Raw genomic sequence first — 12,296 nt, 5'->3', positions numbered from 1 at the left:
TCTTTTTATTTAATTTCATTAATTGACATGACACATCCTTGAAATCTGATTGGTTGACGGTGTAAAAAAACTTTACGCCGTCGGTGCATCAAAATTAAACTCATAATAGAATGATTAATTTATCTAACTATGTCAGTTAATCATATCCCACAAAGTATTTTACTGTTCTAATTGAATGATTCACTTATCTAACTAAGTAAGTTAATCTTAAAGTAAGTTGCTTTTATAATAAAATGATTTTTGTAATTTCTCTAAAAACCTAAACATGTTGCATTAACCATGTTGAGTCTAATTTTAAATAGCAATGAACACACAAGGCCGTGAACTTTGAATTATTTATATCAATACATTGATATTTGATGCACTCCTTCAGTTGGGACCAAAAACTGAGCGTTGAATTTTTCCCATCAATAGTTAAGATAATTTTAATAAAATCACCATTGATGGGAATATCTCTGGTTGCCTCCACTGCATTTGCAAATTTTAGTTATGCATCATATCATATAATTAATGAAGGGTAAGAACTAAAAAAATTGTAGCACCTACAAATAAGAAGGGTAGTTGTAGTGTAAGAAATGCAGTTAAGGCTTATGTTTTCCATTCTAGAGTTCTACTCACAAATCCTTGGCTGTTTATAGTGAACCCTCCGCCAAAGACATACTTCGATCGTGTACGTGTACATGCTGTCTATAAATAGTGAAAATGAAGTTTGCTTTTAGTTCTCCTTTAAGGGAAGCTTCGAATGAACAAATGGGTGATGCATCTAATAATAGTATTCTATAGTTCCCGAATCAATATATCTAAGTTTGGCAATTATTCTCCTGACATTTTGCAGCAGTGTGCGGCTGATTAGACAGCCCTGGCCTCCGCTTCATTGGCCCCAACAGAGATTTTCTTGCATAATGCTCTGTTTGCTAGATTTAGTATATGCAAGATCATGTCTCTAATAAATTGGGTTAGATGGGGAGTGATTAGTGCCATTTATTACATTAGTTATGCCTGTAACGTTATACAGATGGGTGGTTGTTAATAGGGAAGTTTGACATTTCTTTTAGTTGTATGATGTAAGTTTTTTTCCACAAGATTTTGCAATTAGTTTTACATGCAACGTGTGACATCCTTTGTAAAATACATTAGATGTTTGTACTTGGGTAGGTTAGAACATTACTCCAATATCTCTCATTCTATTTAAAAAATTTATTTATTTTACTATAGTGCCTTTAAGGTGGGTTCTGAAAAATTAATTCTTGCCAAACTAAATTCCAATCATGTGGTTTTTATTTCAAGGATGCGAATTATGTGTAAAATCTGTAGAGTGAGAAGCAACACAAAATTGCCCTTCACTTGCACACTATTGCTATAAATATGCCCCTTGGTTAAGATGCATCTCAGGATTTTGCATGATACACTTACTCTCTCAAGTAAAGCTCATTATCATATTTCCTCTACACAATGGTTCACTTGGTGCCATGGGGTGGGTACATGGATGCAATAGGCCTCTTCCCGCACAAACACGACGTACGCGTTTTATACTTGCTTCAACTTGAGATTTTGTTCTGTTTATTTGTTACATAATGGAGTAAATATAACCTTACCATAAACATGGAAAAACCACACATCATGCTTAGTTCTTACTTTGTCTTGAACACTTTGTTTATCATCAAAACGCTATATCATCACCTGTAGGTAATGGAATATAAACTGCCAAAATATCAAATATTTGATAGTTTTTCAAAAGTGTTACAAGACTGTGTATAGAGTCTATTGATGTTTAAGATTACGTATTTCACGGAGAAGATTTATGGCGTGATGCCATTTGTTCATGGCATTTTGTGCAAAAACCTTCAAGACATTGTGTAAATTTTCATTTTCTTTATGATTGTTGTTGTAGGAGTACGTGGTCATTGAACAAGTATTGGCACATCCTGGATTTCTTGGACCTAAGTGGCTGATTGAAGACCCTTTGCAGAGGTTTTATGTGGTGGATTTTAACATGGATTTTGAAAAGCCCGTACTGGCACATGGATGGAGGTCCATAGTTGACGCATATGATTTGGATCAAACTCATGTGTGTATTCTAAACATGTTTGCCCCGTCTCATTTTCATTTGAGAGTATATGATATGTACCAGCAGGAGATAAGCTATCTTCCATCCGGAGCTGTTAGGGAAGGTTATGGAGATGCAAACGAGGAAGAGACTCTTCGTGAGAGAGTATCTTTAGCATCGTCGGAGGAAGAAGAGTTGTCACAAGCAATGGCCTTGGTACTTTACGACGGCCAGCCCTCCATCGAAGTGCCACGCGTTGAGCCCGATCATGTGAATAGCTCTGCTACTGAATCTTATCTTCTGCCATTAAATTTGTTGGCATCAGTTACGTGCATGGTTATTTAATCCTGCCAAAATAGTCAATATACCATTGTCAAATTATATAGACAAACAACTATTTGGAAATGCATTTCATGCTGCTTAAGACTATAACTAAAACATATATTAGGAAATATATAAGCTATGTTTTTGTAATCCACCGAATTAAACTGGTTTCAACAACTAAAAAAGATACCCGTTTTTTTTAATTTCACACCTGGTTGTCAACGGGTATACCTCATAACTTATACTATGCAATACTAACTTACCAAATTTTCCAAACGAGGTATACTCATAACGCATTTTATATACTATGGTAAACTAGATAGATAAATTTGACAAACTTGGTAAGGTGAATTCAATGCATGTCAGACAATGGTAACATATCATTTGAATATCATTGACTTTTTCAAAGCTTCATTCATATGTTTTGAACCATATTGTCAAGAATAATAAAATCGGCCATAATATAGTAGTGTATTGTCGAGTACTTATATATTCAGCTTTAGACAAACGGGATTGCAGGCAAGTGATTTTCAAAGATCAAAACAAATCTCTGTAAATGGAGCTGAATTTCGTTGATGATCTTCTAGGATGTAAAGATTCAATTGCCATTCTATCATTACCTGAGCAGGTGTCTACCATTATATAGCTTAATTGTTTTATGTTCTAATTTAACTAGAATCTGTCAACAGAAATACGTATTTTGATTTTTCAGGAAATAGCATTCGTTTCACCTAGATTTGCTGAATAATTTGATCATGAACTAACTCAGCAGTGGAAGTTGTTTGATCCCATTGGGAAGATGCATTTGGTATCATATGAAAGAAAAACTGAAAAGCCTTTTTTGGGACAAGGGTTATTGGAGATCCGTAAGTATTATTCATTGGAAGGCCTGAACTAGTGCCTTCTTAAATACCGGGGTTTTTCCAACTTTGATTTATTTATATACAATGAAGGTGTTGAGGAAGTATGTTACCTCCCCCCACCTCCACCTCCAGTTATAACTCCCCCTCCTCCTTCGATTTGTGATGCAAAATCCACAGAGTCAGACTGCAAAGATATCCTAACACCTCAGGATCGAGATTGGATATTGTATCCATGCTTCTTCTCTTGCAGACTCTCACGTAATCAATCAATAACGAGTCAGATGGTATTGTGTTACCAATTTACTTTTCATTTGTAGTTCTAAAACAATGATTTTAATATTAATTGTTCTGCTTTGTAGAATTTGCCTGCTCATGTTTATGACTATCTACTTCACGGTAAACTATACACCTGGATATTGAGAGGCCCAGCTGGCAAAGAGGTTCATTGTAAAATTCTTGGTGTAACAGAACAACGGACATATGCAAGGATTGGTAGGGGTTGGAGGGCTTTCTGCAAGTCACATTCATTGAAAGATGGTGACTCCTTAACATTTTTTTTCACCAGTGAAGAAGTTGGCCTCATTGATGTATTAATACACGACGAGGATCAGTAGCTATCTAGCCCTGAATGTTGTACTGTTATTTTCATTTTGCCATGTAATGTCTATTATGGTGTACTGGGTTGTCTCTTAATTCTATGAACCTACGAAATGGAATACGTTACCCCTACCTAATGAATAATTTATGTTGGGTCAACAAATTCTTTAGAAAATACACACCGTGCAAAGCACGGGCACATATACTAGTAATATACAAGTTATGCTTAAACATTTTACCAATCTATTGAAACTAGTTATGCTTAAAAGTAAGACATCTTTCAAATAATTAACCCACCAGAACCAGAGACAATTTGTGACCAGCAATTAGTGATTGGAGCGAAAATGCAATTTTGTGTAACTTTTGATTAAAACACCCCAAATATGGTATGAGAATCAGCAACTAGTGCCATGATTTATATATTTGTGGTCTGGCTATAACCATTCATTGAAAACTAAATTGTGAGTTTCAAAATCATTGTTAAATAGTCAACATATAATGTAGACACTGCATATGTATTGTCCAAATAGTCCATGAACTAGATAAAAAGAAGTCATACAAGCATTGTGAGAAGCAAATAGTAGAAAATCTCTTCGAATTTAATATCTTCTATTATCCATAAACAACTTGTCCTGTATCAAGAAACCTCAAATCACTGAATTTTTAAACCAGGACGTAGAACTGGCTTCCAAAAGGGACTAAACTACATCATTTTCAGACTGCTGCATGATACTCATCTATAGTTTGTTTCATGGCATCCAATTGTGACATGACAAATTCCACCTTCTGGTAACAAATCTCATTGGCTATTCTTGAACCATAATCACATTTCTCAAAAGGGCGATATTCACAAGCACTTTTGATTTCATCACGCAACGCCACCTGGATGTCCTAAAAGATTTACAAAGGGGAAAAAAGGTTGAAGGGAAAAATCAAATTCATGATGATGAACCAAAATAAGAACATGGTCATTGATCATAAGTACACAGTTCTATTCACTAGCTGAATTTTACAGCATCATTTCACTAGCTGAAACTAAGCTAGCTGACAGTCAGGAAGAAATGGAAAAGGGTTATAGTTACACCAAAAAGCCACAAACACACCACTCCACATTCAATTAATTTAAGTCATAGTACCATTCTAACGAAACAAAACTCATTCTAGTTAAAATTTAGCAAGCATTGCCTAACACAGCTAATTTTTCTAAAAGTAATATTCCAAATGCATTCCACGCAAAAGCATCTTTGCACCAATTACACACACATAGCAGGAAGTAACTTTAAATGAATGGAGTTGGTCTTTATCACATAAGCAAATACAAAATATATACACTATAAGGGAACATAAGTAGCCACTATGGCAGTATGGCTAAAGTAACTTCAAATGTTAAAAGTCAGATCTTACAGTTAATGACATAAGTTTGGAATCATGTGATGAAAGACATCTATGTATGGGGATATCACAGTTCAGACTCTATCTAGCTCAGAGAAATGCGGGTTTCAAGTAATATATGTGGTGTTATAACCAGATGAATCTAAACTTCTTATTGTGATGAAATACCTGGTGTTCATAATTATGTTAACTACTAAAATGAACCACTATAATATTTGTAGTTATAATAGTGCAGTTTTGGTAGTGTGTGCCTTTTCGGGCACTTGAACCTATAATGGCATACATTAAACTCTTACCATACATTGATAGACAAAATAATAAATTGATTTATGAGAGACAAGAACCTTGATTAATTGCATGAATTCCAGGCAGTGATTTTGGACCACATCTTTCCGGGGACCAAGTGGGCTTGCAAGCTCATCCATGACTCCTCCCGCAAGCTCTAAAACCTTCACAATTCTCTGCACATAACCAAGAACAAAATAAATTAGAACAAACAGCCAGCAACATTGCTTCTTCTTAATGCTATGAAAATGTACCTTTTCCACATTCTGAAGTCGCTGCAAAGAAGTTGTCTGGCCCTGCGGATCCATGGATGTTATTTCTAGTACAAGTCTGTACAACAAATTTTTAATTAGACTAAAACATGAGCTAGACTTAATAGCTATCAAAAACAGACCTCATAGTTTATAGCTTAAATCGCATAATTTAGCAGTAAAAGAGAGAGTTTAGGGTTTAATTAAATAACATCAGGTCACAAGTATTCATAAATTGAGATCATATACAACAAGCTCTAGTTTACCAGAATTCAGAACCAAATAAAATTCAAAATAAAGATGAGCATCAAATTGCATACACGATAAGAGAAGAGAAATTAGTTAAACAACATGAATCAAATGCGGGCTAATTAAGCAATTGAAGCCATTAACTAAATCAAAAACTTCAAACATGAACGCAAAATTGAAGTAGAAAACGCTACTGAAGACATTAAGAAGCAGAATGGAGTCGTGGACTACGAGTAAGATCCAGAGGAGCGTATCTGTTTTTCTATGCGCTACAAGATCAGATCAGTTGTGGATGGATAATCATCTCTTTCTTTCGTGAAATTGGGAGGTTAATCAAGGTTTTTGTCTCTCAAAAATCAATTTAGTATTTTGTCTATCAATGATTCAATGTATGGTAAGAGGGGTTTTGTTGTTGTTTAATGTATGGTAAGAGGGTGGCATTATAGGTTTAAGTGCCCGAAAAGGCACACACTACCGAAACTGCACTATTATAAGTTTATAACTACAAATATTATAGTGGTTCATTTTAGTAGTTAACATAATATAAAGATGAACACTAGGTATTTCATAACAATAAGAAGTTTAAATTCATCTGGTTATAACACCACATATATTACTTGAAACCAGCATTTCTCTGAGCTAGATAGAGTCTGAACTGTGATATCCCCATACATAGATGTCTTTCATCACATGATTCCAAACTTATGTCATTAACTGTAAGATGTGACTTTTAACATTTGAAGTTACTTTAGCCATACTGCAATAGTGGCTACTTATGTTTGTATATATTTTGTATTTGCTTATGTGATAAAGACCAACTCCATTCATTTAAAGTTACTTCCTGCTATGTGTGTGTAATTGGTGCAAAGATGCTTTTGCGTGGAATGTATTTGGAATATTACTTTTAGAAAAAGTAGCTGTGTTAGGCAATGCTTGCTAAATTTTAACTAGAATGAGTGCAAACATGGAAGCAATTCAATGACAGCGGAACCGTAACGTGTTCAGAATTATCAGTAGAAACCTACAAAGCTCTACATTTGGATCTTGCCTGATAACAAAAACTAAAAGCAAGAGAAAAATCTCAAATCCCCTAAAAGCAAGTGAAAAGGGAGTAATTCAATTGTCAGAGTAGGGTTAGAAAAATAGTGAGAGAGAAAGCAGAAAAAGTAAAGAAGCAAGCAACATTGCATTGACATTGGAGGGTGAAGTAAGAAGAGAAGAGTGAATCGAATCGAACCTGAATGTGATGGCGATGGAGATGCAAGTGGTGGTGAACGCAGGCAGACTCGATTCTCGTCCCTTGTTCAAAATTCAATTCTATTAGGCCTCAAAATATTGGATTGGGCCCAATATTTACTGAAACCAGTCCAGTCCAACTTGACAAAAATAAAGTCTATCGCTTTCTTCACGAGGGTGGTGTTCATTTCACATTCTAAAATTACTTTGAGTAGGAGTTTGATTGTGTTGATGGTAGTTGCATATGAGGTCGAGATAGCATGGGTGGTGGAGGCATTATTTGTGATCTTACGAAAAGGGGTCCACCTAATATGCACCACTTTTTAGTGGTGTAACTTTGCACCACTATGTTAATTGTCCATTTTATCCCTGTTCAAAAAATTAATCCCATCAAAATCCACCTGGTAATACCAATATTTTTTTCTTTTTATAAAATAATTTTTTTAACAGGGGTAAAATGAACAATTGGTATAGTGGTGCAAGATTGCACCACTAAAAAGTGGTGCAGATTAGGTGGCACCTACGAAAAGATGGTTGTTTGGGTTCTCTTATTGCTTTGGTGAAAGGGGTTCATTTCATGCGGAGCTGCTTGCGGTAGAGAGTTGTCTCCTTCTTGCATGTGAGTTGAGATACATAAAAGTTGTTTGAGCTTATAATTGCAAGGATGACGTGGATATCTTGAGTAATAATAATCATACTAATGACTATTGGTTGGAGAATGTTATACTCAGGGTAAAAGACATAGTGAATAGGATTGTAGTGTTAGATTCAGATATATTTCTCGTGAGATAATGACAGCTGCTTAAGCTTACCAAGCTTCATGGAAAGGATCTCCTATATGCATTTGGAAATTTACTTATTCTTTAGTTATTTCTTTTTGTGTTAAGGCTTGTTTAGATAGCCTTGTGTATTAATTTTTCTAAGTGTAATAAAGAAAAACAATTGTGTTGTGACTCAATTGATTGTTTTGTAGTGCTCTATTTATATTATTCCTTGAAGAGCACCAAAAGCAAATGCACAATTTTGGTTGTAGATGAACTCCAGTGAGTTATAAGGGGGGTTAGGTATGAACAGTGGCGGAGCCAGCGCTTTAGTTTTAGGGTGGCCGAGACTAAAGACATATAATTTATAGTAAAATTAGAAATTTTCACATACATAATATGCACACTTTTAATATATTTTGATATCTCTTTCTTTTTTGTCTCATTTTCTCTTCTCATCTCTCTTCTTTAGTCAACATATTACTTATCACATATCCTACTTTTCTCTCTTCTATTTATATATCTCTCTAAAGTGGAGGTGAAATTAGTGTGAGCCAAAACATTTTCCAAATACAATATCTAAACTTCTTTTATTGTTACATTCAACTAAACATTTCAGTTTGTTATATGCTCACAAAGGTCTTAAATAAAATGTTAGTAATCGGTTCTCAATCTAACAATAGCCTTCACCAACTCCTTCAAAGAATAACTTTTCTTTTTTAAAATTTTGCTTCAAAGAATAACTCAATGAAGAGTAAAAGCAATAGTGTAACAGTATAGGTGTATTTAAACCATTTATTCAGGGTGGGGCCATGACCCCTATGGGCCACCCCCTCCCTCCGCCACTGGGTATGAAGGGACCTAAAATTTCTCATAATTTTTGTTCTCCCCAAATATTAGGTTTTGGAGAGGAAGAAAGATGGATTTGAAACATTTTGGTGAAGTTGACTAAAATATCCTCATAACTACTCAACCAATAATCACATGTAAGGTTATAAAAGTAACTTCTCTTATCCCTTCCATGAAAATGTCTCACATCCTTTAGTAAAAAAAACAGTATATAAAAGTTTTTACTAAGCAGAAGTAAATGATAGATATTACTACTACATCCTTTTATGTAATTGTAATTTGTAAGGAGTCTTTTAAACTTGAAGGTTGAACTACGCGCATGAACCTACCTTATATATCTTGCATATAAAAAACGTATTTACAAGTGTGAAAACATATATTGCTACTTGCTAGCACTTATTGATATACATTGAACAATTTAACCACAAACGGAGTTACTCCTTTTATTTATTTTCTAATGTGATTTTAAAAGGATTTATTTATTTGTAGTTTGATAATTTAAAAATAGGCTTAATTGCAATTTTCGTCCCTTAAGTATTGCAATTGTGCGATTTGAGTCCCTAATCTTTAAAACGAGCGATTTGGATCCTACAATTTTTAATTTGTGCAAATCAAGTCCATTTGTTAACTTGGCATCCAATTTTTAACAGAAGTTGCTTATGTGGCGCTACTATTCTCACCACCTTAACCTAACTTTCCACCATTTGCTAAATACACCACTTATCATGACACATCAGTAAATAAAAATAAAAAAGAGAAGTAATAAAACAATTTAATTAAAAAGTAAAATTAAAATATAACTAAATGTAACAAAAATAATCCAAATGAAATTCATCTTCTTCCCCAATGCGTTCTCCCTGCAATTCCCTCTCTTCACCATCTACCATAACCACCGAGCTCCCTTCTCAACCCACTATCTTCTTCTTATCTCTCAGATCTGAACTTGCATAACGTAATTCTCCATTACAAAACCCACATCCACAAAATCCAGATTCGGTTCCCGTCTCAGCTGTAACAATCGACCAAACCACCATCACCAATACGAGATCCCCATCTCAGTTTGGACACGATTTCTTCTTTTGGTGTGGTTGCTGGATCGATTTCAGAGGAAGCGGAAGAGCAGAAGCATTCAGATCTACGATGGCGTTTGGTTGTTGATTTTGCTGTTGTTGTGATGCTTCTGGTTAGGGGCTTGGTGGCAATGTAGGGTTCACTTGTGACAGTGGTGGGATGAAGGAGGAGGAGGACGATGACGGAGAAGAAGAAGAAGAAGAAGAGTGGGTAGGTGATGTCGTAGTGGGGGGTGGTACGGCGGTAGTGGTCGTGATTCCTGGGGGGTTTCTCCCTAAGACCCTAACACAAAAATTTCTGGGTTTGTGCAATTTAAGTTTTCTCCTTCTATGCTACACAGGTGTTTGCTATCCCGGGTTTCTTCACAACCGAGTTGGGATTTGAAGGGTTGAAAGGTGAAAGGTGTAAACGATGGAGGAAGTAGCAGAGAAAGATTAAATCCATTAATTTTTTGATGTGTTGATTTTATATGCTATTGAATTTTGATCAGGCATTTAGGTTTTTTTTTCACGTTTTTGGTCTATTTTATACGTATGAATGTTGTTAAGTGCATATTCTGGTTTTGGAATGTGATTCATGATTTATGTTTGTTGTACTGGTTTGTACCTTTATGGCTGGAATGGATATAGTTATTTCCTTGATTGGAGTTGCGATTCACAATTAAATCGAATTAACTGGAAATTGATGCATTATAATAAAGATATGAGTTTGATTTTATGAGGATTATTCTGGGTTTTGTTGAAGATGATGGATGAAGATGGTGAAGATGATGGAAAATGATGAGGGTGAAGATGATGAAGATGGATTGCGGGTATTAAAGTTAAATTAATTAAGATTTTTTTATATTTAAAATTTTAATTAATTTTATATTTTATTTATTTATGTGGCATAGAAGTGGCATCCTAGTGGCAAAAATGTCAGAGCCACGTCATTCATGAGCACCACGTAAGCAATGTCCGTTAACAATTGGATGACAAGTTAACAGAGGGACTTGATTTGCACAATTTAAAAATGTTAGGATCCAAATTGCTCGTTTTAAAGATTAGGGACTCAAATCGCACAATTGCAATACTTAAGGGATGAAAAGTGCAATTAAGCCTTAAAAATAACATTAATTAATAAGAGGGAATATTTATGGAGAATTTAGTATATTAATTGAAGAAGTAATAGAAATTAGAATCCGTTACCAATAAATAATACTGTCTATATCCATCCGTATCTGACTTGCAAGACAATTTGGAATACCGAACCTGGACGCTTTTGGATGTTGGGTTCATCGAAAAAAAGTCGTAATTTGGACTACATTCACGCTGTAGTTAACCCATAAATTCTACAATTCTCAATTTCTATCTATAAATATGAGGCTTTCCGTTGTTCTGATTCTTATCCATCTTCTTCTTCGTGTCATCTTTTTCTCTCCAACGTCACATTTCACCATTTATTTCAATTCTCAAACCCCCACACACATTCATAACCCCACACCTACCATTCTTACCCATTGACCATGGCAAGGAACACGATTTCGACGAGGTTTCATAGGGTAGCAGCTGCCTTTGATGCCGACATGAAACGCGTGAGGCCCTGCGATAGCATTGAATACTCCTCCTCAACTGATTTATCAGATCTCGTCAAATCGTTCATGGAGAAGAATGATTATAGAGAAGGCGAAGGCGAAGATGTTGAGAATTTGGATTGGTTTGATGATTCTGACAACGACAAATTGGAGACGTTGAAGGAGATTTTTGCTGGTGGTGAATGTGATGATGATAATGATGCCTGCAGAGAAGAGATTAGGAGAGAAGCTGAACTCGCATGGAGTCTTGTTGGGGAAGACACCTCCTTGCCTGGATTCAAACGTCTCTTCATGTCTCGCTTGCGTGAAAGAGGTTTCGATGCTGGTAATTACTAATTTACCCTTATCCTGCTGTTCTAGGGTTTTAAATTGGAGTTTCAGTTATCAGTTGCAGAATTGCGGACAAATGCAGTTTAAGTGTCCACAATTGCAATGACTGTTCATACAGGACTCCAACTCATTACATTGTGTCCGCAATTGAATGTAGTTGATGCATCCCCAATTGCGGCGGCAATTGCGGTTACAAATGACAACATAAAATTATGCTAGTCTTGGTTAGTTGATTTGTTTTGATTAACTTATTTACTTTAAATTATTGTAGGGCTTTGCAAATCTAAGTGGGAGAAAAATAGAAAATTCCCAGGCAGTGAATATGAGTACATTGATGTGAATTTCGCCGGAAGCCGCTACATTGTTGAGATTTCCCTTGTTGCACAATTTGAAATAGCTCGTCCCACAAATCAATATTCTGCTTTACTTGATGTGTTCCCTCATTTTTTCTCTCTCTTCTCAAATTGA

The 12,296-nt window shown here is 35.3% G+C and overlaps 2 protein-coding genes across 3 annotated transcripts; one reads left to right on the top strand and one right to left on the bottom strand.

The window, feature by feature from the left end:
* Nucleotides 1-4,345: 4,345 nt before the first annotated feature.
* LOC130721519 (mediator of RNA polymerase II transcription subunit 11-like) lies at nt 4,346-7,393 on the bottom strand. 2 transcript variants are annotated; one of them, XM_057572323.1, is made up of 4 exons: nt 7,246-7,391; nt 5,763-5,838; nt 5,568-5,684; nt 4,346-4,722 (listed from the first exon to the last, which is right to left on the bottom strand). In XM_057572323.1, the coding sequence occupies exons 2-4, from the start codon at nt 5,814-5,816 to the stop codon at nt 4,546-4,548; spliced, it is 348 nt and encodes a 115-aa protein (XP_057428306.1). In that variant the 5' UTR covers nt 5,817-5,838; nt 7,246-7,391; the 3' UTR covers nt 4,346-4,545. The 2 variants fall into 2 exon arrangements, with proteins under 2 accessions (XP_057428306.1, XP_057428305.1); XM_057572322.1 differs by having other exon boundaries at nt 5,568-5,838; nt 7,246-7,393.
* Nucleotides 7,394-11,429: 4,036 nt separating this feature from the next.
* LOC130719840 (uncharacterized) lies at nt 11,430-12,296 on the top strand. Its single transcript, XM_057570445.1, has 2 exons — nt 11,430-11,823; nt 12,100-12,296. Exons 1-2 carry the CDS (start codon nt 11,430-11,432, stop codon nt 12,294-12,296), a joined length of 591 nt encoding a protein of 196 aa, XP_057426428.1.

This window comes from Lotus japonicus, chromosome 5, assembly GCF_012489685.1.
Source record: "Lotus japonicus ecotype B-129 chromosome 5, LjGifu_v1.2".
Classification (NCBI taxonomy): domain Eukaryota; kingdom Viridiplantae; phylum Streptophyta; class Magnoliopsida; order Fabales; family Fabaceae; genus Lotus; species Lotus japonicus.
Note: the sequence above shows the minus strand (reverse complement) of the source record. Positions and strands in the feature narration are given on the sequence as shown.

What these genes read in the sequence shown, in the direction of transcription:
- LOC130721519 (XM_057572322.1), bottom strand. Translation starts at nt 5,816, where the DNA reads ATGGATCCGCAGGGCCAGACAACTTCTTTGCAGCGACTTCAGAATGTG. An exon ending in AATTCATGCAATTAATCAAG is followed by an intron (nt 4,723 to 5,567) that starts GTTCTTGTCTCT and finishes TAAATCTTTTAG; the next exon opens with GACATCCAGGTGGCGTTGCG.
- LOC130719840 (XM_057570445.1), top strand. Translation starts at nt 11,430, where the DNA reads ATGGCAAGGAACACGATTTCGACGAGGTTTCATAGGGTAGCAGCTGCC. An exon ending in TGAAAGAGGTTTCGATGCTG is followed by an intron (nt 11,824 to 12,099) that starts GTAATTACTAAT and finishes AAATTATTGTAG; the next exon opens with GGCTTTGCAAATCTAAGTGG.